At 53.1% G+C, this 24,823-nt stretch overlaps 11 protein-coding genes and 1 non-coding gene across 12 annotated transcripts; 7 read left to right on the forward strand and 5 right to left on the reverse strand.

The window, feature by feature from the left end:
* Window positions 1-177: 177 nt before the first annotated feature.
* Window positions 178-1,072, reverse strand: BO95DRAFT_463303 (uncharacterized protein; the record flags this gene model as incomplete). The annotated part of the gene is made up of 2 exons (XM_025588983.1): window positions 178-337; window positions 399-1,072. 2 exons carry the CDS (start codon window positions 1,070-1,072, stop codon window positions 178-180), a joined length of 834 nt encoding a protein of 277 aa, XP_025442770.1.
* Window positions 1,073-2,301: 1,229 nt separating this feature from the next.
* On the forward strand, window positions 2,302-3,538 carry BO95DRAFT_361968 (oleate delta-12 desaturase; the record flags this gene model as incomplete). Its single annotated transcript, XM_025582552.1, has 2 exons — window positions 2,302-3,085; window positions 3,138-3,538. 2 exons carry the CDS (start codon window positions 2,302-2,304, stop codon window positions 3,536-3,538), a joined length of 1,185 nt encoding a protein of 394 aa, XP_025442771.1.
* A 165-nt stretch (window positions 3,539-3,703) lies between these two features.
* Window positions 3,704-6,761, forward strand: BO95DRAFT_431505 (M81 family metallopeptidase; the record flags this gene model as incomplete). The annotated part of the gene is made up of 4 exons (XM_025585011.1): window positions 3,704-3,749; window positions 4,041-4,104; window positions 4,336-4,755; window positions 5,210-6,761. 4 exons carry the CDS (start codon window positions 3,704-3,706, stop codon window positions 6,759-6,761), a joined length of 2,082 nt encoding a protein of 693 aa, XP_025442772.1.
* Window positions 6,762-6,881: 120 nt separating this feature from the next.
* On the reverse strand, window positions 6,882-7,849 carry BO95DRAFT_442351 (uncharacterized protein). The gene is made up of 3 exons (XM_025586400.1): window positions 7,698-7,849; window positions 7,234-7,615; window positions 6,882-7,177 (listed from the first exon to the last, which is right to left on the reverse strand). Exons 1-3 carry the CDS (start codon window positions 7,822-7,824, stop codon window positions 6,955-6,957), a joined length of 732 nt encoding a protein of 243 aa, XP_025442773.1. The 5' UTR covers window positions 7,825-7,849; the 3' UTR covers window positions 6,882-6,954.
* Window positions 7,850-9,976: 2,127 nt separating this feature from the next.
* BO95DRAFT_495683 (cyanamide hydratase) lies at window positions 9,977-10,807 on the reverse strand (the record flags this gene model as incomplete). The annotated part of the gene is made up of 2 exons (XM_025590837.1): window positions 9,977-10,491; window positions 10,582-10,807. 2 exons carry the CDS (start codon window positions 10,805-10,807, stop codon window positions 9,977-9,979), a joined length of 741 nt encoding a protein of 246 aa, XP_025442774.1.
* A 666-nt stretch (window positions 10,808-11,473) lies between these two features.
* Window positions 11,474-12,334, forward strand: BO95DRAFT_362091 (uncharacterized protein; the record flags this gene model as incomplete). Its single annotated transcript, XM_025582561.1, has 4 exons — window positions 11,474-11,708; window positions 11,758-11,868; window positions 11,947-11,992; window positions 12,067-12,334. The coding sequence occupies 4 exons, from the start codon at window positions 11,474-11,476 to the stop codon at window positions 12,332-12,334; spliced, it is 660 nt and encodes a 219-aa protein (XP_025442775.1).
* Window positions 12,335-12,624: 290 nt separating this feature from the next.
* Window positions 12,625-13,896, reverse strand: BO95DRAFT_495685 (uncharacterized protein; the record flags this gene model as incomplete). The annotated part of the gene is made up of 4 exons (XM_025590838.1): window positions 12,625-13,044; window positions 13,118-13,282; window positions 13,366-13,689; window positions 13,717-13,896. The coding sequence occupies 4 exons, from the start codon at window positions 13,894-13,896 to the stop codon at window positions 12,625-12,627; spliced, it is 1,089 nt and encodes a 362-aa protein (XP_025442776.1).
* Window positions 13,897-14,324: 428 nt separating this feature from the next.
* BO95DRAFT_463310 (uncharacterized protein) lies at window positions 14,325-15,149 on the forward strand (the record flags this gene model as incomplete). Its single annotated transcript, XM_025588984.1, has 4 exons — window positions 14,325-14,340; window positions 14,408-14,733; window positions 14,789-14,972; window positions 15,043-15,149. 4 exons carry the CDS (start codon window positions 14,325-14,327, stop codon window positions 15,147-15,149), a joined length of 633 nt encoding a protein of 210 aa, XP_025442777.1.
* Window positions 15,150-16,229: 1,080 nt separating this feature from the next.
* On the forward strand, window positions 16,230-16,522 carry BO95DRAFT_327884 (uncharacterized protein; the record flags this gene model as incomplete). Its single annotated transcript, XM_025581878.1, has 2 exons — window positions 16,230-16,264; window positions 16,318-16,522. Coding segments are annotated over 2 exons (240 nt in total), but the record flags the coding sequence as incomplete, so codon positions are not given.
* A 1,088-nt stretch (window positions 16,523-17,610) lies between these two features.
* On the reverse strand, window positions 17,611-17,684 carry BO95DRAFT_t130. The gene has a single exon. It is a non-coding gene; the product is annotated as a tRNA-Asn (tRNA).
* Window positions 17,685-19,957: 2,273 nt separating this feature from the next.
* On the forward strand, window positions 19,958-20,633 carry BO95DRAFT_442352 (DUF3759 domain-containing protein). Its single transcript, XM_025586401.1, has 3 exons — window positions 19,958-20,094; window positions 20,165-20,323; window positions 20,400-20,633. The coding sequence occupies exons 1-3, from the start codon at window positions 20,082-20,084 to the stop codon at window positions 20,564-20,566; spliced, it is 339 nt and encodes a 112-aa protein (XP_025442779.1). The 5' UTR covers window positions 19,958-20,081; the 3' UTR covers window positions 20,567-20,633.
* A 2,769-nt stretch (window positions 20,634-23,402) lies between these two features.
* BO95DRAFT_431512 (uncharacterized protein) lies at window positions 23,403-24,264 on the forward strand (the record flags this gene model as incomplete). Its single annotated transcript, XM_025585012.1, has 5 exons — window positions 23,403-23,449; window positions 23,478-23,561; window positions 23,710-23,815; window positions 23,968-24,009; window positions 24,073-24,264. The coding sequence occupies 5 exons, from the start codon at window positions 23,403-23,405 to the stop codon at window positions 24,262-24,264; spliced, it is 471 nt and encodes a 156-aa protein (XP_025442780.1).
* Between the last annotated feature and the right edge of the window lie 559 nt (window positions 24,265-24,823).

Raw genomic sequence — 24,823 nt, forward strand, 5'->3', positions numbered from 1 at the left:
GGTCCATCGTATGCAGTAGACAGTTCCTTACTCTAGTACACGAATTCAGTAAGTTAACGACAATTGCAATCGCAACTTATTTTCAGCCAGCCAATCACAAGGCTATGCTTCACCATACAATATCTCAGAAAAGGTAAGAACCCTAAGGACCGTTCCCACGACGCTCCTTAAACCTCCTCAGTCATGCGCCTTGGAAACATACTCATCGTTCAGTTCCTTCTCCAACGCCTGTTCTTCCGAAACAGCGCGTAATTCATCCAGCTCCACGAACCCCAACGTCCGTAACCCGACCACCAGATACTTTTTCCAAAATGACACTTCGTCCTTCGTCTGCGGGCTAGATTATCACGTCAGAATCATAGCCAATCATATACTGAAAACAAGGTGAGCAAACTTACTCTCTCAAACATTTCGACCGCAGCGTCACCCACTCATTCAATTGCCTGATATACGCCATTGCTAATACAAACCCCATCGTTGCGCCCGGCACCTGGCTCTGATGCACACTAAACACCGCCGCCAATGGCACCGAGATCGCATACACCGTGCTATCCTTAGCTGTACCACGCAGGTACGGCGTACGGGAAAAGTAGAAGATTGCCAGCCGCGTCCAGATGAACCCTTCCAACGCGTATATACTAAGTGTATGCAGACTCGGGATGCGGAATGCATATGCCGCTATGGTAGCCAGAGGCCGCAGGCACGCGGCGGCCTGGTAGGGCGGGCGGGTCGTGCGGGGATCGCCGCGGCGGAGCGTGCGCAGCAGCACGAAGCTCGTCCCCGACCAGATCAGGCTGCTCAGCACGTCGAGCGCGTCCGGGAGGATCGTTTGCGAGTGTGGGGTCTGTGCTTTCCCAAGCCAGTAGCGGAAGTACTCCAGGAGGCCGGTGGCGATGTGCAAGGACAGGCAGGTGGTGTTCTTGGCGAATTTGATGTGGTAGACTGGGGCGTTCCAGATGGTGTGGTAGAGGATCACGGCGGTGTAGACTACTATGCGGTTGAGGAGGGCGAGTGTCTCGGGGTCGTCGGGGAGTTTGAGGTGCAAGGGTAGAGGGTTGGGGATAGATAGCATCTTGATAAGGCTGGTGGTTGTGGTTCTGATGCAAATAAGTTGCAGCACAATGTGGTGATACAGTAATGCAGGTGTGGTCTGTCTTGTCTTCTTATGGTTTGTGAGTTATCAGCCACGTCGGTGTCTGTGTTCTGTTGCACCATGCTTGGATTACCAGAAGTCATGCATGACGTGGATCCAGCGTCTGTATTTTACTGTCTGTGGCCCGGATGAAAACTAACTCGCCACCGCATGTCCGATCGGATACGTCCACGATGATGGAGAGCCTGTTGTCCCATAATGACAGTACCTTGAACCATGACCATGACTGTCTAGATTAACTTGCAGAGATAGCTGAACATTCTGATTTCAAGAACATTCTTATGCTGGAGGGATGACGTAACAATTGCTGGTGGTGCCTATTTCATAGCGCATGACTCCTATGCATTTAAAAAGAGCTGGAAGATCTCCGCAGATCATACATCCCTTGCGTCGATCATTCAGGATTCAGCCGTCTCTCTTCACCATTATTCGGTATACTAGAGTTATGCATGCCTATTGGCTAAGTCATTGTAGTATGAATAAAGCCACATTCCTGACGCCACAGATCTTGCAAGACTATCACCTATCAAATTGAGACTCTCATGCATTTATGACCTCACTCAACTTGACATTCTTATCGGATGCGTGTTTCCTCTTCACGCAGTTGGCCTTATCAATTAGGCATGTTGGCCCTGACTCGTCGAAGGTATGTCGCGTAAATGGTTGGCCTTGGATTTACCGGGATGCATCATGCAGCAGGCGACCATGGGATGCACACTTCTCCACTGCAGCTCTAAAACTGCCAGGAACTGATTGCTAAAACAGGTAGGACAAGCCTCTGAGGAGGTGGCACATTTGCCTGAGTCAAGCCTCGAATGCATACCTTATGTATCAACCAATCTAAGCGTGGCTCTTCTTCGCATTCCTCGGCTAGAATCCCATCAATAGGCCATGCAGGGTCGGTCTACGGGAATTATGATGGTTAATTATGTTCTATGTTAAAGTAACCCTAAAAAGTATATAATCTCTTCACGTGAAGACCTCTTCCAGACACGAGTGTGAGCGGTCTTTGAATTATAAAGTGTACCACGACTCGCTCGTGGTTTGATTCATCAAGTCCCCAGCAATCCGTGAGTTTGACCACAGCCTGGTAGCATCATTCCTAGGACAGAATCTAATAACGGAAGACGCTAACCTCGAAGCAGACCATGACTGAACATATACCAACCCTTAGGGGCCTGAAGGAAGCAATTCCTGACTCATGTTTCGCCCCGTCCCTTTGGACCTCTCTCGGCTACCTGACCCGCGATATCCTCTATGCCGCAGCTCTCGCATACGCTACAACCTACATCCCGTTGTTGGAAAGTGGTTCTCTGCGGTTCCTCGCATGGCTTATCTATGGCCTTCTCCAAGGCTTCGTGGGCACCGGCCTATGGATTCTAGCCCACGAATGCGGCCACGGCGCCTTCTCCTCATATCCCCTGTTGAACGACATCATCGGCTGGGTTCTGCATTCCAGCCTGCTGGTGCCCTACTTCTCCTGGAAAATCACGCATGCGCGCCACCATCGGTACTCGGGACACATGGAGAAAGACACTGCGTTCGTTCCACCGACTCAAGCAGAATATGCAGCCAAACGCCGCAGGTGGATGGATGCCATGGAGGATCTTGTCGAAGACACCCCCCTCAGTACCCTGCTGCGATTTGCAGCTCACCAGCTGCTGGGGTGGCAGGCTTACCTTCTTTTCTACGCCACCGGGGCGAAAGCAGCGATTTCCCGTCCGAAGGCCCAGACTCGCACTCCCCTCCCCCTCTCACATCTCTCCCCTGACAGCCTACTGTTTCATCCCAAGCAGCGACCAGTTGTGCTACTCTCCGACCTCGGCCTCGCCCTCACCATCTCGGGTCTGGTGTATTTAGGCTCCATCCTCGGGCCCTCCCGCGTAATGCTCCTGTACTTTCTACCCTATTTCTGGGTCCATCACTGGATAGGTCAGCCTATCCGTCCTATCCCCAAGACATACACTATGCTAACAAGCGGCAGTGGCAATAACCTACCTCCACCACACCCACCCGCAGATCGCGCACTATTCCTCCGAGACCTGGTCCTTCACGCGGGGGGCGCTGGGCACCGTCGACCGCAGCTTCGGCTTCATCGGCCGGCATTTCTTCCATCACATCATCGATCACCATGTCATTCACCATCTGTTTCCCCGCATTCCGTTCTACCGGGCCGAGGAGGCTACCCTGGCGATCAAGCCGCTGCTGGGGGCGGAGTATCTCGAATTGCGTGAGGAGAATTTCTTGGCCACGCTTTGGCGGACGTTTCGGCGGTGTCAGTTTGTCATTGGTGGGGATGACGTTGGGGGGAAGTCTGGTGTGTTTGAGTGGAATGTGGTTGTGGATGGGTGTGGAAATTGGGATATTGGGGTGAGTAAGGCTTGAGGTTTGGAGGGAGTATTAGTGGTGTGTGGTCTTGTATCCAAAGATATATTAGTGTATCCATTGAGGTTTACCTCTGTTATGAAAATTTAACAAAGCCGCAGGTACAGATTTCAGAGCAAATACTATTATAAAAAAGAGACAATTGTCCTGATATCATGGAAAACCATGCACCACTGGTCAGAGCAGATACAAATTAACCAGCTTATTTTAGGTAGGACTACCATAGTCATGTCAGCTCACAGATTAAACCAGGACCTTCTTGCTCCCTTGGACATGAATTCCCAGACCAGAAAGTGGCCAAATGCCTGTTTTGGGGTCAAATCAAATGGTCATGGCCGGATGGTTCGGAACCGAAACAGGGCAGAATCAAGCTCTTACCAGCTATCTTACCAAGACACACTCTGCAGCCTTGCAGATATAAAGTCTTCCGGATGGTGAGATAACCTTGCTTTCCAAGCACCAAAAATACCTTTGATCTTCCCTTCCTGACAATTCTTTGCAGGTATGGGCGCTGGTTCGTTCTTGGACGAGTATATTCTCGGTCGCGATATCCCAGAAGCAGTCAGGTGATATTTCAACTCGAAGATTTTCGCTGCGAAACTCTCCCCGCTGATGGCTGTGTGCCAGGCTAAATGATCAACAGCTCCTGTGGAGACTCCAGACAGGACACATCCTGAGTCCGCTGATACCTCGGCGACCGGGGATGCGCATTGCCGACCTTGGGACTGGAACAGGGCACGTTGACCCTCTACCCCTCAGAGCCATTCCAGATGTATCTAACTGACTTGAGGTGGTAGCATCTGGTGTACAGACCTCAGTTACGAGCTGGATAAGGCTGAGATCTGTGGCTACGATATCTCGGATCTCTCGTACCCGCCCTCAGCCACACTCCCGAGGAATGTCAAGCTGGGCAAGTTGGATGCACTATCCGATTCACCGGAGGAGTACCGGGGTGCATTCGACGTCGTGCATCTGCGGCTGTGGATCTGCGTGATTCGAGACAACTGCCCGGATAAGTTGATTGAGGTCGCTACGGCTATGCTAAGTGAGTTGATCTTCTCATGCATCAGGTCTGGGCTGATCGAGTTGCTAGAGCCGGGCGGCTACATCCAGTGGGAGGAGATCGGACGAGATACCAGCTTGGTGACATCCAGTCCCATGCAGCGCTTGGAGAACCTCTATGGCAGACAGCTGGAGAGTGAGAGAATCGATCCAAGGTATGTACTTTCTCTGCAAGACTCAAGCTAGCTATCAAGCTAATACGGAGTGCCAGCTGGGTGGCGAGGGAGCTGTTTGAACAGCGTGATGTTGACCATGGGCTTGCTTGGAGACCGATAGAGTTGGTTGCCCAAAAGGCCAAAAGAGCCTAGAGGTCCTTTGCACCGAACTTGAAGCTTGGACAACTTACTTTTTGTTGTCGGTGCTACCTACAGTCGTAGCAAATGGAAGCGCGTTTGTTTATTGGCATCGGATATTTCTTACTGTATAGATGGCTATCATGTGACGGACATGTGACGGACATGTGACTGACCCCTCTTTCTCCAATTGCTTCCCCTCACTCACTCATCCCTTCCTTCACCATCCACACTCACACTCTTTCTTCCACTTGCACCACCTATATTCACTGTGTCACTCTCTACAATTGTATCCCTCGTTCATCCTCATCCACAGTCCCATGGCCTCTCGCCCCGTCATCGCCATTGCCGGCTTGGCCTGCGAAACCTCCGCCTTCACCCCCGCACGCACCCACGCGGCCGCCTTCCACCCACGCCGCGGCCACGAAATCCTCGACGAATACCCCTTCCTGCGCCCCAACACTCCCCTCGGCGACGCAGCATCCTGGCATGGCGCATTGATCGGTCACGCACTGCCCGGGGGAGTCGTCGTCCGTGCCGACTTCGAAGCCCTAGCAATCGAGATCGTCTCCCGACTCACCCAAATTGCAGCCTCGACACCGATCGACGGACTATGGTTTGACATCCACGGTGCTATGGTAGTGGAGGGACTAGACGACGCGGAGTTCGAGCTCCTCGGTCGGATCCGCAGGGTCGTCGGGCCGCAGTGCGTCGTCTCCGCGTCGATGGATCTCCACGGAAACGTGTCGCGCAATCTGGTCCACCAGACCGATCTGATCACCTGTTATCGCATGGCACCGCACGAGGATGAGACGGAGACAAAGGAACGCGCGTGTCGGAACTTGGTGGATCTGCTGCTTCGTCGGGATTGCCCACCCAGTGCGACCGTGCGCCCGCGCCCGCTCAAAGCATGGATCCCCCTGCCCATCTTGCTGCCGGGGGAGCAGACTTCCACCCGTGTGGAGCCGGCCAAAGGGTTGTATGCGCTTGTGCCTGAGGTCCAGGCGGGGGACGGGGTGATCGACGCGGCGATCTGGGTGGGCTACGCGTGGGCGGACGAGCCGCGCAACCGCGCGGCGGTCGTCGTGACGGGGTGGGGGGAGGGGGCGGTGGTGGCGGGGGCGCAGCGGCTGGCCGAGTCGTTCTGGGATGCACATGCGGAGTTCCACTTCGTTGGGCCCACGGGGTCGTTTGCCGAGTGCATCGATGTGGCGCTGGCGTCTGCGCCCGGGGCGCGGCCGTTCTTTATCTCGGACTCCGGCGACAACCCTACCGCTGGTGGGTCGGGTGATGTCACCTGGGGGCTGGCTCGATTGTTGGAGCGACCAGAGTTCCAGGGGCCCGATGGACCGCTGGTGATCTATGCCAGCTTGCCGGGGCCGCAGGCCGTGCGGACCATGGTGGATGCAGGGGTGGGTGCCACGGTGACGGTCACGGCGGGGGCGGAGGTGGATGCCGTCCATGCAGGGCCGATCACCTTGACCGGGCGCGTGCATGCGATCAAGCATGGTGACAAGGATGCCCGGGTCGAGGCTGTGTTGCAGGTCGGCTCGATGTTTGCGATCCTGACGCAGCTCCGCAAGCCCTATCATCATGAACGGGATTTTACTGATCTGCAGCTGGCCCCTCGGAAGGCCGATCTAGTAATTATCAAAATCGGATACTTGGAGCCAGAGTTGTTTGAGATGGCTGCCGACTGGATGCTGGCGCTGACTCCAGGGGGTGTCGATCAAGACCTCGTCCGTTTGGGACACCGCCGCATTCGTCGTCCTATGTGGCCTTTTGACACTGTCTTCCCTTCTCCTCCCGATCTTCGTGCGCGACTTATTCCTTCTTCGGATCAGACGCTGTCAGCGCCGGATGAATAGTTGATTCAGGCACAGTACAATTGGCATACGTGACTAACCCGAGTCTCGTGCAATTTTCCTATTCATCAGCGAAAGCTTCTACATTGTTCTACGCAGATGACGTCGTAGATCGAACCAATCATTACATCATTCTGGAACAATACAAGGTATCTAAACAGTACAATACACGACACGAGATCAGACATCAAAACTTCTACTCCTTGTTGGCAGCGCCAGTGAAGGGGCAACCAGAGGGTACCTCCGCATCATCCGCCTTGATCTGCTCGCGACCGCGGGAGATCTGGCGGAACATGTCGAGCGGGTCGAACCAAACGTTAATCTGCTCTAACTGGAGGGCCTTGTTGACCTTGGCCACGATGATCCCCTGGATGTCGATTGGGCCGCCATGCGCCTCAATCCGGACCTTCTCTCCCTTGCTAAAATCCGCCCATGTTAGTCACTTTCCAGGTAAGATTTGCAGAGGCTGACTCACTCGTTGAACCCGACATAGTCGCGGGCCATCTCGCCCCAGTGTCTCCATTTGAAGACCACAGTGGGCGGGCCGCTGTACACCTCGGTCACCTCCCAGGCGAAGGTGGGCATCATGCGCTTGAAGCTCTTGTGGCTCATCTCGAAGTCGTTGTGGGCCGGGTCGTAGTACGCGCTCGGGGTGAGTAGGGCGTTGTAGGTCCCCACCTTGAGCATGTACTCGCCGGACAGTGGGGGACCGCCGTTGAGCGTGACGTGGTACTTTTCGTGGTCGATCGTGCGCCAGTCCGCCAGCGAGGTCTTAAAGGAGGCCTCGATTTCCCAGTTCTTGACGAGGTTCTCGACCAGGTTGGGCAGACTGCCGGGCTCGTGGGATTGTTTCTTGGCTGCGAGCGAAGAGTCAGAAATGTCAGCGAAATCGCCCTCAAGGAAACTGATGACTGGAGGATGGATGGGTGGGCAACATACTCCGCTCGTACACAGCACGGGTGTTGGAATAGTCCGGGGGAGCGCCATATCTCCAAGCAGCGTCCTTGTCCTTCAGGACGGCGTTGGGGTCAAGAACATAATCGGGAAGTGCCTCTGCGTCGCCCATTGTGAAGATCTGTGAGAGCTAAGGTTTGGAAGTGTGGATTTTTTTCCAACGGCGGTGCAGGGGCAGGTGCGCCGTTATGTATGTTTTTGTCTGGTGCACCGGACAAGGTTTCACTGCCTCTGCCCCCCTTCAGGGGGGGAACGTGGCCTTTTGCCAATTGGGCCCATGTGATAGACTACATGACAGGGTTGGGAGTAAGCACTTGAGGCCGTAGCAAACGATTAGTGGTATCAACCCTGGTCGGCGAGGTGGGGTGGGGAGTATGGGTTTGCCTCCAACGCTCTTAGCGTGCGATTGGACTCTCCGCGGGGATTGTTTGCATTCGCCACGCCGGCCGTCAGAATTAATTGACACGGATTGAACGAGTCAGTCTGCAAGATTGATTCCACACCTTCACTCCGAACAACGGCTCGTGCAGCCTGGATGAAGACCGCAGGGACCAGTATACAACATGACAGATCACAGATCTACACTCCACCATACAGTTGACGGGGCCAGATGCAGTGAGTGCATTGACAGCCTTCCCGAAGCGCACAGCAAATAAAATGACATCTCCGAAAACAAGGCCACCCCTGCATCTGACCACGCAAACCAGACCAGTCACATTTGGGCCGATAGCAACTCACCCAGGAACCGTCTTCCGCGCGATCCTGGCTCGATTGCGTGGTGTCCAATGGGGGTGGTTGCTTACTCCAGACACAATCAGAGAGATTGGCCGGAACGCAGAGCTAAATTCGCTAGGCGAGACTAGGCCGGGGAGAATAGATTGAGTAGGCGTCGAGCCGAGGGAGAAATCGAATCGTCGAAGCTGCCGGGCCAGAAGCTGGTCAGGGTGGCTGCTGACTGCCACCGGCCATCCCCAAAACACGCCGCCGGTTCTCCCGCCGGTTCTCCCGCCGGGTTATTCCCCGGAGACCGTGATTGGTGCACTGACACAGATCGAGATCGCGGGTGGAGTCGTGGTCTGCGCCGATTGGCTGGAGCCGCAATCTGATCGATATTGGGGATAATTTAACCGGAGATAATCCCTTTGTGTGTTGGGGCGTTGAGGGAATGGTGTCTCAGGGGCAAATGAAGAGACAAGTGATATGCATAGCATTGCAGTGGTGAGTCGACTGATATCCATCAAATACATGATGGGTAAATAATGCTTGGACACGAAGAACGTGATTAGTAATCCACAATAACGTCAACTAGTTACCCAGGGTTTCGGCCGCGAGGCCCGAGTGTCCCCCGGATGTCGGCGGGTTTACGAGTCAGTTGGACCAATTCGACTAATCAATCGCTGCGCGCGATTTTGTGATCAATGTAATCTTCACGATGTCTCCAGCTATAGCAGAGTTATATTAAACCTTTACAACCACCCTGCGACTATTGAGAGAGGCCACCTGCGTCGACTTCTTGCGGTAGATGACGGCAAAATACGAAGTCGATGGATCAATGTTGACCTGTATCTGCTCCTGTGTGAACTGAAGGTGTGTCGTGTTCGGTTCGACGTTGCAATTGACTCGCCTCACTATGCTTGCAAGAATATACATTGTCTTCTGATCCGTCTTATCAGTAAAATAAGGCCTGATCCTTGAGCCCCGTTCATGATGGCCATGATTTGTGACTACAACCTCGAATGAGAACTAATGATCCACAACACCTGACTTGAAAGAGATCAATGCATAGAAAGAATGCGCTTTGCGCTACCCGAGAAAAGATGTGAGATCCTGTGATTGAATCCATTGACACTCTGGTCGTACCCTCTGAGTTATGTTCGCGTGGTCAAATATCTACGGGCAGTGCCGAATAATGAACTTACTTGGATAGGCTAATCCACACACCGGGTACTAGCATAACACAGTAATGGCGTGTGAGAGTCTGGTGATCTGTAGTTAAGATTCCCAAGCTGAACAAAGCCGGTGGTAACTCAGCCTCCTCCGTACTGTATCCCTCTACAGAGGGCGTCTTGGACCTAAGCAAGACTATATCTAAACTTATCCTTCCTGAAATTTTTTCGCATAATAAAGTTCGACATTCTCCAACTCCTCTAAGTGAGATCTAATGACACTTTTTCATCTCCCTAACATCTTTTCCAACATCCTCAGCGAAAGCACCAGCCACTCTAGCACCCCCACACCTCCCATAAACCTCTACGGAGCCCCCCTCACTCCCACCTTGCCATCAACTCATTCGCCTCAATCTCACGGTCAAACCCTACCAAATGCGTCGAATGACACCACGGCTTGACGGCCTCCTCCTTCCGAATCACCCCGGCAAAGAAACTGCACCACTTCAACCGGGGATACGCCTCGTTGATCTGCGCCCGTGTGGCCGCATGCACCAACCCCTCAAACCCGGACACATGGGGATGATACCCCGTGTTATCATAGGTCGTCGCCAGCTGGATCAGCTGCCCGATGAAGGTGATCGTGCCGTCGACGCCCATGTCCTCGTGGCGGATGATGGCCTCCGCGGCGGCCTCGGCCTGGTCGGCGGTCGCGCCGAAGTTCTGCAAGACGGTAAGAGCTTTGATGCCGCCGTAGATGTCGAAGGACATGCGCGTAGTGGTGAGGTTCTCTGTTGCGGTGCCCAGGTCGTGCAGCAGGCAGGTCAGGGCCCAGGTTACAGGGTTCAGGGTCGCGGCGTGCGAGGGGAATTGCTGGTGAGTGATCACCATTCCTGTCGTCGCGGGGGCGTAAGCTTTATGTACTGGATTGTGGGGGAGGGGGGGGAGGGGGGGTGTTTATGGAGTGTGGAGGCTGGGCTTACCGTAGTAGTAGACTCGCATGGAGTGGTTGAAGGTCTCCGGGTGCAGGACCGCGCGCGCGTACTCCATTGTCTTTGCGACGATGGGGTCGTCGGCGGGGAATTGTATTGTGTCTAGTGGGATGGGTTCGGCCTTTTGGAGGAAGGATTGGTCTTTGAAGATCGCGCCGGCGTCGGCTGGGGTGCTGGTCCAGCCGTTGGCTTTGACTTCGTCGTGGTGGTGGCACATTTTGCAGACTGAAGTTGGGTAGCTTGATGTAGAGATAGTTTTGTTTGAAGATTGATAGGGTTGAGGATATCTGTAAACTTCTGCGTCCGTCTGCTGATATTTATATGCACAGAGAATGGCGGTTGTGTTGGGTTTATTATCAGGATGGTCATATTGGCAACGGATTTTCCCAATTAGGAAGTCTTTTGGAGTGGGGCTAGAGATTGGTCATCGCTGGAACTCTGCATCATATCGCGCATAAAATCTGTAGAAATAAGGGACTAAGGAACAACGGTTGCCTTCATTACTCATCTGCCTTCCTTTGCGGGGAGTATTTTGGAGTGGAGTGCTGGTGCCATCCATGGATCGTGTTCCGCTCTCTCCGAGCCCAGTCCACAGCCTTGTCTCCACGGAAAATAACTTCCTTTCAGAGTTCTAGCTGTGGGATGGGGAATGCGTCTAAGTCGTCGCCACGATGGGATGCTTATCACGATGGTCTTAAGCCCCTCAAGTTGCTCCACGAGATGAAATTCTGCGACACCTTCACCTCGAATTCTTTCGCACACACCTTCGATCGACCACATCAGACATGTGTGAACCCCAAGAACGGGATAAGGAACCTTTCAGTCCGGACATCGTGGCTGGTTCGCGTTCATCACACCTAGCAAACCCAGTAAGCCTTTGAACATGCCTGTGCAACGACCTCGCTATAACATTGAACTGCAGGGTCCGTTAGGGTTCGGTGCCTTTGCAACAACCCTCATGACCCTATCATTCTCTATGATGGGCTTTCGCTCCGTTTCCAACCAGACCGTCTTCATCGCCAATCTCTGCTTCCTGGCCGGCATCGGACTCCTGATCTCCGCCCAGTGGGAGATGATGAAGGGGAACACATTTGCCTACACAGTTCTCGGAGCTTTCGGTAAGTGCCTCACGTACTATGACTTAGAGATTGCTGATTTGGCTTGAAGCATTCTATTATGGCGGATATGGAGTGTTACTTATGCCACCATTGGGTATCGTCGACTCGTATGGAGGTAAGACTACCGAGTATTACAATGCGTTCGGACTGTATCTGGCAGGTATGTTTGCGTCTCAGGTATGGAGAGGCCCAGTGTATCAAAGCGATGGAATATGTTCTCACTGATTGCAACAAACAGTATGGTCGATCCTAAATCTCTTTTTCTTCGTCGCATCCTTGCCCACGTCAGTCAGGTCCTCTCTATCTTGTGTATACAGCAAAGTAGGAGGATCAACCTCATTACTAATGCTTCCAATAGAAACCTCATCAACATCACCATCTATGGTGCCTTAGAGTTGAGCTACATCTTCAACTGCACGGCGAACTGCATGATGGCGGATGGTCGTTCTGCACTCGGGACCACATTCACCACCATCGCGGGGGCGTTTGGCATGCTCTCCGCGCTGGCGGGATTCTATATGCTGGGCCATGATCTCTGCCAGGATGCACTGCCATTTGAGATCCCACTTTTTCCGACTTCTCGTCTATTCTTGAATGCGCATGGCAGGGAGCGGAGACGTTCCTAAATAAGCCTGTGCTAGACATTTACATCCATTTCATACCAATTGCTCCACAAAGGTCGCGGCTTTTTGTCTTGTTTTCTCGATCGTCTTGTTGTGTTAAATCAAGTTACAGTCTCTTCCTAAATTTCTGGATAATGTACACTACCACAGACTATTCTCTATCATTCCCATCTCATCCATACCTTATCACTCAACCCCTCAAACACCACCCCCCGCCCCCCAACTACCACACAGCTTCCTAAACCACGCAGTTCAACCACACCCTTTCCACACCAAGCATCCACCAAACCTCCCTAGAAGAAATTAAACATCTCATACCCCGACACCCCCTCAAACTGCACCCCACCAACCGACCCATTCACGGTCCCAATCCACCGTCCGTACCCCGGCTTGGCCAACGTGGCCAGATTCGCCGCGAGCTCCGCCTCCAGCACGCCACCTCGCTCCTCCCCGAGATCGACCTCGATCCGGAACCCCTGGGGCAGCGCATCGTCCCCCTGCGGCGGGAACCTCACGTTCGCCCCCGTCGGACGCACCTTTATCGCGCCGCACGCGGCGTGCACGATCTGGCCCTGGTAGGCCACGTAGCCGCTCGCGTACTCGGTCTGGTTCGGATCCAGCGCGTCCAGCCAGACCAGGGAGTACGGGCCCATGCGCGCGTGGCCCCAGTACCAGCTTCCGACTGCCGTGGTGAAGGGGGTGACACCCCAGTTCTAGGATCACAATATATTAGGGAGGTCTGGGGGCGATATTTGAGAGGAATCAGGGAGCGCAAGGGAGACGCACCTTATCGTGATATCCGGTTCCGATGAAGCTCAACGGCGAGCCCTGCACCGTCATGTTGACCGTCACGTCAGCGTCGGGGACGGCGTTGGCCCAGCCTACTCCCGGGAGAACCTCTAGGGGCTGGTTGGCGCGCTTAGGGCTGCAGGGGTAGTGCGGGGGCGCCACCTGTATTCACCGTCGGGGCACATTAGCATTTGACTCCAGAGCTAATGGGTGATAGATGAACGGCTGGGCTAGGGACTACTGACTGAGTGCATGGAGAACGTCCCCTCGAAGCCCAAGTGGCTCGCCTCCAGTGTGACGAGGTAATCGGACAGGTCCGGGCTGCCGGCCCAGGAGGCCCCTGTGCCGGGCCAGCGTCCGCTCGACCCGTCGCCCATGGTAGCCACGAGGGCCGCTTCGTCGGCGAACAGGAAATCGGCGAAGGTGGTCCCGTTGGCGAAGGTGCCGGAGATCTGCACGAAGTCCACGTTGGTGAAGTTCTCCGTCACGCTGAAGCCGGACCGGTTCGCCTCGATAAAGAAGACCACGGCCAGCGAGGAGACCCCGTCGCTGCCGATCGCGTCGAAGTACTACCAGTCGTAGGTGGTGGCATTTACGGTTTGGACTTTGGGGCTGTCGAAGGCGTTATCGCACGAGGTGAAGCGGCCGTTGGCTGGGCCGGCTTGCGCGGTGGTTGGGAAGGTTTGGATGCCTGGGAGGCGTGGGCAGACCTGGGTCGACAGCGCCGGTCCCAGGAGGAGAGGGAGGGTGAGGAGGTATCTGGTTGATGAGACCATGTTTTCAGAACTTTGCTTAGTGTTTTGAGAGACTGTTGTTTCTTTGGAGAGAGCTGGTGGGTGAGGACTGGTGCAGCTTATCTTCTGCCTGTGTTAAGGTCGAGCTCTCGCTTATGGGTCTACCCTGTCGGCACCCGCCAATTCCTACGATGATCTGCATCAGAATGCTCTGGATCTGAAGTCGGCTGGTGCCTAGTTCATGGAATTGGCTGTTTTTCAGTGCATAGGCCTATTCTGGTATATGCCTTCTATCGATCATCCTACTCCATATTGGGAAATTGAGCATACACAAGCCCAAGAGTAGTGACTGCATGAACTAATGCACTGTACAACTCTGTCAGCGGAAGTATACGTCATGTTCCATGGCGCCCTTCTTCAGCCTCATTACCATTATGGGTCATTTTTAGAATATTGGATTTATCTCAGGTATGGCTCACAGCTGCGGTAATTGCCGATAAAGTTGCTTTATGAACTATGCACTGATTATGCCCTTGTGGTTCGGATTGTGCAGCTGCCCGCCTCTCAAGCACTGCATCCATAGTGGTTCCGGAATTCCGGGCAGAAAGTAGGGTTCCAAGTTCGGATGAGCGGCGCTGCCCCCACTTGCGACTCGCAGTTTCGACGTCGCAGACCCACATTTTCATCTCTTGCCACATCCGGGTCAGCATCTATGTGCTGCATATTCGATCTATTATCGACTTAAAAGATGGCGCTGGCGCCTACGTAATCTCAGAGTCCTTCTGCATCGGGATTTGTTTGCTTGTTCTTCATTACTCAATTACACTAGACCACCATGACGTCTCGCTCATTGCTTATAACCGGGGTCTCTGGATACATGTAAGTCATACCTTGCCGGACAATCAAGAAAGTATCCGAATCTCAACTGCCACAGTGGCGGGACAATCCTCTCCTCCTCCCTAAAGCCCAAGAGCAATGGAGCAAACAGCTGGAAATCGCCGCACTGGTGCGAAGCGAGGCCCAAGCCAGCATGGTCCAGAGGCTGGGCGTCAAGCCGGTGATGTTCTCAAGCTTCGATGAGACAGATTTGTTGGAGAAGATCGCGCAGGGCTTTGACGGTGAGCTCATCCAGTTTTGACATACTCTGTAACTTTTAACCTTGAAGAAAACTCACACCTCCGCTCACAGTTGTCGTCCACGCCGGCGCAGGCTGGCACACCCCGTCCGCCAAAGCCCTAATCACCGGCCAAGGCACCCGAAAGACCAACACCAACCGACCGCGGCCAAGAGCTTAGCCACCCCGGATCCCGGATATCCTTTGCGATATTCTTCGGATGCTACTGCATCGATCCATATCAGATCCAGAGGCTCGAACTGCAGATATATGTGACAACTCGTCGGGGTGGTCGCAAATCGCTGGATCACTTCTCAACACCAAAGAGACCTAGCCGGTAGTAACGTCACAGGTCTCCCCTTGGGACCCTCAATTTATTCTTCGCTCTAAACCCCACTAGAGACCATCACACAATGAGCACCGCCGCAAAGGAGCGAAAGCGAGCAGCAGACCGCGAATCCCAGCGCCACAATCGCGCTCGAACCAAGGCCTATATCGCCTACCTAGAAAAGACCCTCCAAGATCTATCCAGCCCCAGCGGGGAAGGGCAAAACACCCTCGGCCACCAGATCGCCCAGCAGCAAGAGAAGATCAACCACCTCCAGGAAACCCTGCGCAAGATCGCCAGTCTCGCCCAGGACGCCGCGAATCCACTTTTTACTTCATCTCCAGCTACTTCGAATCCAGCCGGGCCACCTTCCTGCCCACCTCAGCCTCTAGCTGAGGAGGAACCCCTTCCCACCGGCGCATGCAACGTCCTTCCCGCGGCCACTGGCTTCTTCGGCTTAGATCTGATCTGCTCTGGCCGGGAGCGGAACTATCTCGCGGTGCTGGGCAGCGCCGTGACGCTGGTGCAGTACTGTTCCCCTGGCCTGTCGGAGAACCCGAGGTTAGGATCAGCAAACGACGACGATTTCTGCATTCGCGCCGTCTTCGACGGCTGGAAGGTCGCCACGACGCGAACCGAGGCCGATGTGGTCTGGAGTCTGCTGCAGGCGATCGACGAGGGCCTGTTCTACCGGACTGATCCCGTGACGCGGATTGCGCTGCTGCGGATCATGAGACCCATGCTGTTGGTTCGCTTCCATTGCCTCCCTGGTTTCTATTCGCTGGCTTACGCGCCTCAAGCAGAGGATAGGCATTGTCCACGAAGCTTCATCGCTCCCAGGGTATATGCTCGCTACGTAAGTGCGACTCTTGGCTAAAGAGGGTGCTATCAAGCCTGGTTTACTGAAAGTCCTCCAGCCCTGTGCAAACTAGTGTTGCGCATCAGCCGTTCCTCGACTTCTTTCCGTGGTAAGCAGCGCGATCTACACCGACTTCTGATGTCAATCCTGATTTCCCGATAGGCCACAGTTCCGAGATACCTGGATCCTGAAAGGTATGGAATACGCGGACGAGAACTGCGCCGCGTCGTTCGGCACCCGGATCCGCTTCGAGTGGCCGTACGAGCTCCGCGATGTGTACAAGAGAAACGTCCTGGGCGAGACGGTGTCCTTTTCCGCGGAATTTGAGACCCGGTACCAAGATCTGAGCAGCTGGAAGCTTGATTCGGAAGGGGACTGGCTACAGTGGTCGTCGGAGGGGTGTCCAGTCCTGCCGGAGGGGCTGCCATCGCTTTCGCTTTCGGGGGATGCGTATGATGAAATCTGAAGATTGGCAAGCTTGCGAGAACAATCGCACCCAATCGCCATATCTGTCCGACTATCCAGCAGGTTCCATATATCTGAATGTGGTCTCCCCGCACGACTGGCCAAGATGTGCCCTTCGGCCCGCCTCTTGATCTCGAATTCTCTGGGATCCCCATGCGCCGCAGCCCCTCCGAGAGATTCGTTGGCGGGGGGGTTGCATTCCAAGAATAAATTTCAGTCCAGTGCCGCCCAAGCACTGTGGCTGTCATCCATAGGTGCAGACAACCCTCTTTCTTGACCCGTTATCAGAGTTCGACCTCGCATTTCTGGTTAGATCTCACCTCTCAGGGAAAGGAGGAACGGTGAATGAGAATACAGGGTGACGGCGGCCTGCGGCCTTGATCCCTGAGGTTGCTCGCTCACCACCCACCTCGGGGGCCTTAGCTACTTCTCCCAGATAGCCTGACGTAGTCAGAATCCAAGCATCTTCCATCTCTCAGGAGTGTCATCACAAGGGAGAAAAAAGAGAAAGCCGAGAGATGAACTGTCTACTCTGGGACACTAACCTTCTTAGATTTCAATCGCGCTTGCCGATGAGGTGGTAAAGGCGGCATTACTCGCAGCCCGCAGCGGCCGGGTACCGATGATAGGAGCTCTCGGCCCTCCTCCATGGCAATATCGCTTGATCAATATTTGTAATTAGAGCTAGATAAAATGTTTCCGAAGATAGGAAGTGGTTGGTGAAGAATGCTATCTTGACTGTCAATCTTAATGTGCAGGTATCGCCCGAAAAGTCTAGGGCGGCCGGGCACCACATCCGCGGCATCAACAACTTTCCGATCAGGACCAGGGCTCGATCGGCATGTCCCCGAAGGAACTAGGGTTAACGATGTCATTCAAAAGAAAATGTTAATTGGGGAATGAAAAAGACTTGGTTATATCGCCACAGGCCTTCGAACATCATGAGTGATGTCCGCCGGAACAGATAAAGAAAGAGAAATAAAAAAGAAGCGTCCAGGGAGAGGATCGAACTCTCAACCTCACGATTAACAGTCGTACGCGCTAACCAATTGCGCCACCCAGACCACTTGTTGTGTTATTCGTTGCCCTTGCAAAATATATGATTATAATGTACCGCTGACGCCTGGGCGCTACTACCACATCATCATTTTCTCTCATTGTAGACACAGCACGCGCTCGGATATGTATTTCTGGAAGAGCCGACCGGGAAAATACAATTAGCTAGGCCTACTACACCTCTCAGGAGCAAAAGTTACCAGGGTGGGCGGTGAGTCGATTGATATACCATCTCTACGTACTTTGTCGTTGGTGGACTCCGGAATATTTTTATTCTCGAGAGTCTGGCATCCGGAGTAGAGACGATAATGTCACAGTCACACTAGCGCCTTGATCTGATGAAGCTGTGTCTTTCCCTCTCAGCTGCCTTTCCAAACTGGCAATCTTACCAGGACTAAGCACTGGTTAGTCACCACGCAACTGGCGATAGCTCACGGGCAATTCCTAGGAGCAAATGGTGACATACACATAAGTATCCCGTGTTCAATGTAATTGATAATGGCAGAGCCTCTCAATCCAAATACAAGGCAGAAACTGATCACGACAATGGTCGAAGACCACAGCTTATGGAGGTTCCAGCAGCGTGGCACGCAATTCAGTAGTAGAGGACATATCCTGCTCTTCCCGACTCATTTAATGATCCCGAGGGAAGTCTCGCATGGCCACCACCATACTATCCTGTACACAATCGGAAAGAGAATACCCGCAGTGTTACCCTCGAGACTTCCCAAGTGCGCGCCGTAGGACTTTCGCCAGAGCAATACTCATCCAAACATCACGCAAATGATTTATGGTAGAGTCGCGACCAAAGAACTGAAAATTACAACGACATAACGCGGGCTTGTTCTTTGCAACAGTTGCACGCAACCCTGCAGGTGCATCGCGCGTCTCTCGCCCGAAGAATGCAGCACGCACACGGGACGATCACTGCGAGGTGTCATGCTACGCTGATCCACTGCAGTGGATCGCATGCGATATGCGAGGTTAATGCTTCTGATGCTTCGAAGCTGTTACCGATTAACGACACGCAGTACTGTACTCCGTAGCAGCGTGCGTAGCTTTGACCCCGACAGTGACGAAGCTACTCGAGAAGTTCAGCACAGCTCGACCCCTCATCGCTCCGATGAGCGATTTCCGACCGGTCACCCTGACGACGGCTAGTGAGGGGCAGGCAGCCCCAGCGGGGCAGTCGGACCCTCTGTAGCTCGATAGTCGATGCGTTAGTCGGTCGATAAATCGGGAGGATCCATTTTTGGGGCTTGACCGCTTCAAAGTGGCCACGTTGAGGTTGGATGCCGCGGTTGAGACGTCTGCCTCGAGGATTGAGGGGTGATCGTCGGGAATGGGCTGATAGGTCGATACACCGCTATCTCTGTCACAGAGGGAGGGGGAAGAACTAAGAAGCCTTCACTGCGTCCAGTACCCTCCGTAGACAGCAAGACCAAGCTGTGCCGTGTTATGGAGTGTCAGGACTCAGGAGTCTAAGTTCTGGACCGAAATCTGCCAAGCCACCGACCCCTTCGCATCGAGTCTTCCATGCCTTCCACACCGCTTCGCTGGGCCCATTGTGGGAGGGGTACTCCGTAACCCTCGTCGGGAAATTGGGTGATCTGGCGTGTGCCGATCCCCCTCCTCGCGAGTCAATTCGGAGAATTTGCTCGTATCTGGCATAAGGACCACAAAGCGATGTCGATGATCGCGAGCGCATGGTCGATCTTCGACTCTGATGACGGCAGGGACAAATGATTGTCTCTGTGAGAATGAGCTCACCGAAGCAAGAGTGTGGCGGTGCAGATGGGTCGGTGGCTGCAATGGCATCATTTCAGGGGGGTTGTTACTGTTGAGGGAGCTGGCAGCGCATGGAGGGGCCGAGCCGGAGCCTGTGACTGGCTAGGTATGGATGAATACCCACAGACCCATGATACTGTCTCGTATTGAGGTCTACCAGCTTAGTCATGTATTGTTGATGCGAGTGCGGGCTCGGGCCCCACCGACCTCAGCCACGGATTGCCCCCAAGACCCAATGAAAGCTGCCAAGGAACAAAAGGAGCTTGTCTTGTCTTAGCTTGCTTTGCCAATTTCCAATGATTTCTGGCGTGGCGGGCTCTCTGACCGTTCAGCCACTTTCGTCGGTCTCCAGTGGCGCCCAGAATAGCAGCTGAGCTGCTACAGCTGAAACTGGAGGTAACTCGATCTGCGCCCCTCCATGATATCACCGCCTCATCGTTGACCCCCTCCCCCCCTCCCTTTCCTCCTTCCCCTCTGAAGGAGAGAGGGGCGACCCGAAGCGCCGTCAGAAAACATATATCTACCCCTCTCCCACCCCCCTTCGAACTCCTGTCTCTTTTTCATCCATCAACAACATTCTCTACCTCTCTACCACATTTTCCACACAGACTATCATCATGGGTTGGTTCGGTAAGTTGTCTTGACAGTCTCTGCTTCGTCTCAACCGTCAAAGACACTGATTCCTTCCTCTTCATTATAGACTTCGGCAGCGATCAGCAGCAGGCTCACGAGGAGCTCACCAGCTACGAGGGCTTCGACGGCTCTGAGGAGCACAAGGCCAAGTTCAGCCACGAGCTCATCGCTGGTGCCGCTTCCTTCGAGGCCATGAAGGCCTACGAGGAGCACCAGGAGCGTAACGGTACGCCCATACCCTTCCTCCTTTAACTTCCTGCTTCGCGGCTTCACTGAAGACTAATAATTCTTCGATGACATAGGCAAGCCCGAGAGCCACGAGATGGCCAAGGAGCTCCTTGCCGGCTTCGCCGGTGCCTTCATCGACCGTGAGGTTGAGACCAAGGGCTTGGACTTCGTCGACCGTGAGAAGGCCAAGCGCCAGGCCGAGCGTCAGTTGGAGGAGGCCTCCCGCCAGGACTACTACTAAACAAGTCATTCTGTTGCCAATACTTTTGTGAATTGAGATATCCAATCTGAATATATTTTGTTGAAACACACATTGTGCTCTGCTGTAATTGTGTTGAACTTTGGTGGATAGTATGTTGTAGATTTCGCGGAGTTGCGACAACTGCTCCCTTACGGGGGGAGAGAGAGTCGGCATTCGGAGCCTCTCCTTATCGGCAAAGGACTTACCCGGTTGACGCTCGCCCGTACATTGATCTCCCCCAGAGTAATAATCGGTCGATGGCTATGCAAGACTGTGAAATGGAAGGCAGAAAAGACCGAGACTTGTTTCAACTCAACCACCTCCGATCAACCTGTCGTCGCCGAATCCCAAGCGAAACGCCCTTCCGGCCGCATTCGCCAGAAGCGGCAAGCGCTGCTGGTGTCCACGGTCTGGTACGCAAGACACGTCTTGTGCAGCGCATTTGACGACGGTAAAGAGATAGGCATCATATGCACGCACCGACCACCAGCACGACCTTCAGGTCAGAGAATGGGAGTCGGCGAGAATCCCGCGATGCTGCTTGACCTTGCAAGTTTCATCCTTGGCTAGTCTAGCCCTCAGCTTGCATGATCGAACAATGACTCACCACCGACAATAACCATTGTAAAAATGACAACGCTCGAAACCACGCCATCGGATCATGATCCACACCCACAAACAACGGGGGAAGGCATTCGGAGCGCGAAGATTGCGGGTCCCCGGAGACCTGAGGTGTATTCATGGCTGAGCCGGTTCTGAAGGCGTAGGTTTTGTTGAGTTGGCATGCATGGATTTGATTTCTGTTGCATAGTTGCCGTCGGATCCTGGGAGGTTGTCATGGCTCACTCCTGCAACTCTACTCTTTTACCCTGCATGAGCTCACAGCGGAGCACAAAAGAATTCGACACTAACTGAGCCCTACGCAGAAACATCGGGGTGATTAACTGCGGTCGGATGAAAGCGAATATAATGAATCACTCAGAAAACGGCCAGATGGACACCGTCAGACATCGAAGGTGGTGATGGTAGAAAGGCAAGAAAGCGCCGGGGTGAACTGACGAAGAGGTTTCTCGACGGCTCGCAGGTTTAACAACCCGAGTGTATGAGCATTCCGGTCGAAGCGAAATTAGCGACCTGTTGTCAGCTTGGCATTATTATTGAGCAACGGGCCCTTGCGAACAATCCTTGTGCCGGCTCTGGTTATTTTCAGGTCTCTTGCTGAAGACATCGGAGCGATGCAGGGGAGGCCAATCTCGACAAGGACTGGATTTAGCTGTGCAGCAATTCCGGCTGCTATGCCCCAAGAGGTAAACAAGAGCTTTGCGTGGTATACGAGGAGTAGGAGCGAGACGATTCGAGACTCTGCGTGATCGGAAGAAAGGGCTTGGAAGGTAACTGTGTCGCACTCTGCAATCACGGGATGCATCTCATCGGCGGTTGCCGATGCCTGAATATTCCTGTTGGACGCAACTGTAAGGGGATAGCAATTTGGATCTTCTTAGTTCTCCATGAAGTCACCGACTGGAGTCAGCCGGTTATCTTGTGCATCAGAGGTGGAGTTTTGTTGATCGGCGGTCGAGCGTTGAGATCATCAACCTCAGATTATGCTGTACATGGTAACGCGTAAGAGCATTCATGATAAATTCAGATCATGTCGGATTTTCTTGATGATGGAGTGGTCTAATGGCGCGTTTCGGAAGATTGAAAGACGTGACTGGAGGCCAAAGAGAGAGGGGGGGAGGGGGGAGCAATTCTTGTAAGCAATTAAACAAGTTCCCTGGATGGCTTTGTGTACTTTGCAGTGTTTGACCGCTGTCAGACCAGCCGTATTCATGCGCTATAGTCTTCTGTTTTTCTGATTTAATCCGAGAGTGTCTTAGTCTGACCATCAACAATCTCACAATAAGACGAGTTCATCGAGTTAGTAACGATAGCGAAGACCTACGAGTTGTGTCTTCTTTTCCGTGATAAGGTGATAAACCAGATCGATTTGCTCGATGTTGTTGGCAGCAGCAACCCTCTTACAGTACCGGACCTCTATACCCCGGATTATTGGATCAAATTTATCCCCTGGGCTCGGCATTCATTCTCCTCATAGATCGATGTTTCTTCCTCTAGATGTAGTATGTGCGAACATCCTGTTTCTTGGCGCGGAACACCCAGTTTGATACGCCGAAAACAATTCCAAGCTTCACCGTCTCTCTTCGGATTTCAAGAATGAGTCTAGACTTGTAGAAATCGCCAGCGATGCCCCATTTATTTCTGTTCTTGAGAACGCGAGTAGTTAAAATACTTATTTCCGGAGATTAGATAAAGACAACTTACAGTGACGGAGGGAGGTTATTCAAGCGCAAAATGCGCAAGGGGTCTCGAAAAAATTTCAAAGTGGCTCGATTCGCCTATAAAGACAGCTCCTTCATCCTCTATAACGGATCAAATTTGAGATATATTACATAGATCGGAAGAGGATAAATTCTAGCTCAGGGTGTGATTCGAACGGTCGAAATCTTGGCTTGACAATCACAGGAAGAGCCGCTAGAATCCTGAGGAATTCAGACCCGACTCGAAGCCAACGGAGAAGTACCCGCGGTTTTGAAACTAGGAGATAGAACGTTGATGTTCTACGTTCTCTAGATCAGAGTGAAAGAGAAATGAAAGGCAGGAACCTGCTGTACGACACAGCTGCTTTTTCCGTCACGGTTTTAATCGGTTAGAAGATGATGAGATGAAGATGAGATGACATCTCTCTTGGCTGTGGCTGAAATCCTCTGATCATTTTAAAGTACGTCAAACTCTAGAAGTGTCATAGTAAGCGCTGATAAGTTCTGTATGTACCATGGACCGCACGCCCCCTGGTATACCCCCGCAATCGATCTACGCTTTGTAAGCACTACTGCACTAGATAGGATAGGGCTTACTGCACCATTTTGATCCCAAAGACGGGAGCCAGCGACTACTTAAGATGGAAGAGGTCTGAATTCACTGTGAAAGCGAAGTGAGTGGGAGAAGCAAGCCTAGGGTGTATAATGAGTGCTCGGCCTTCCATCCCCACGGTCCCGCGGCCTAACAACAACTTCTTCTCCGTTCTCCCTGAGCATAGAGTCCCCTTCATCTTCGGATCTTCATTGTGTATCCTATTCGAGATTTCTCCATCGTTCTTATCATCATCATTCTCAGCCTGATTACATGTTTCCCCATCACTGCTGCAAACACAATCAAACCACAACCACTTCCATTGTCAACACCATGGTAAGCCAGCCAGTTCTTTTACCACCACCCGAAACCCACTGGCGACATCACCAGCTTATAAGTACTGACGGCAATAAGTCCAGGGCGATCGTCCCACAAAGGAAATGTGAAATAAATGCCTGATCTGCAACGGCCTGGGTCACAACGAGAAGGACTGTCCGGGCATCCTGTTCACCGAGGATCTGATGGAGCTGGTAAGTTTTTCGTCCATCATTCGTCATTAGAGTAAGCTTTGCTAATACACTCATGGCTTCAAGGGGGGTCAAGCTCGAGGACGTAAGCGGACGAAACGACGTAGATATTGGGGAAAGAAGAAGGAGCGTCAGGAGAAGACAACTAAAAAGGACGAGAAGCAGACCCCGGAGCAAGAAAAGGAGCAGGAGACGAGAAAGAGTACGGAAAAGAAGGAGCACGATGGAAAGAAGCACCAGAAGAAGCACGTCGACTAGAGTGCATTGCCATCGGAAAGCGATCAATGTACTTTGCTTTGTTGTTTCTCGATCTCTCCCGCTTAACTGGAGATGTCCCGTCGAGATGGACTCTTTTGAAGTCGTGATAATTCGCAAACTTGTCTAATAATCTGAGACTTCTGTTGTGATTGACATGTGCTGGTCTAGCTCGATTACAATTCATCGAGGGCGCCAGCAATCCTAACATCGCTCCGTGAATGTCTGACGCTATCGACCCCGTTTGACAGACGTGCGCCATGAGCGCTTTACGTGAAATGTCTCACAATAGATATCGAAATCCAGCAGCCGAACGGAGCCGAACGGGGAACTTGTTCAAGCAGTTGCGTCGCTGGACCGTGTTGTTCTGGCTGTCTTCTGCATTACACCCACCCTGACCTGCTGAGTAACAATCATGATGACAGAGACTAGTTCTTCATCGTATTTAGGTTCATCTACTGGTTGCAATGGATGTCGAAGAGATCAACTAACAATTGCGTCCAGACCAGAAATGCCACAAATCCATTACCCGTCGCCGCCCATGCAGCCATTGCAACTCCGA

The sequence above is a fragment of the Aspergillus brunneoviolaceus genome, assembly GCF_003184695.1.
Source record: "Aspergillus brunneoviolaceus CBS 621.78 unplaced genomic scaffold BO95scaffold_30, whole genome shotgun sequence".
NCBI classification, from domain to species: Eukaryota; Fungi; Ascomycota; class Eurotiomycetes; order Eurotiales; family Aspergillaceae; genus Aspergillus; species Aspergillus brunneoviolaceus.

Coding starts and splice junctions, on each gene's coding strand:
- BO95DRAFT_442352 (XM_025586401.1), top strand. Junction 20,324..20,399: donor GGAGCACCAGGAGCGTAACG/GTACGCCCATAC, acceptor TCGATGACATAG/GCAAGCCCGAGAGCCACGAG.
- BO95DRAFT_442351 (XM_025586400.1), bottom strand. CDS start 7,824: ATGGGCGACGCAGAGGCACTTCCCGATTATGTTCTTGACCCCAACGCC. Junction 7,616..7,697: donor CCGTGCTGTGTACGAGCGGA/GTATGTTGCCCA, acceptor CTTCGCTCGCAG/CCAAGAAACAATCCCACGAG. Junction 7,178..7,233: donor GACTATGTCGGGTTCAACGA/GTGAGTCAGCCT, acceptor GGCGGATTTTAG/CAAGGGAGAGAAGGTCCGGA.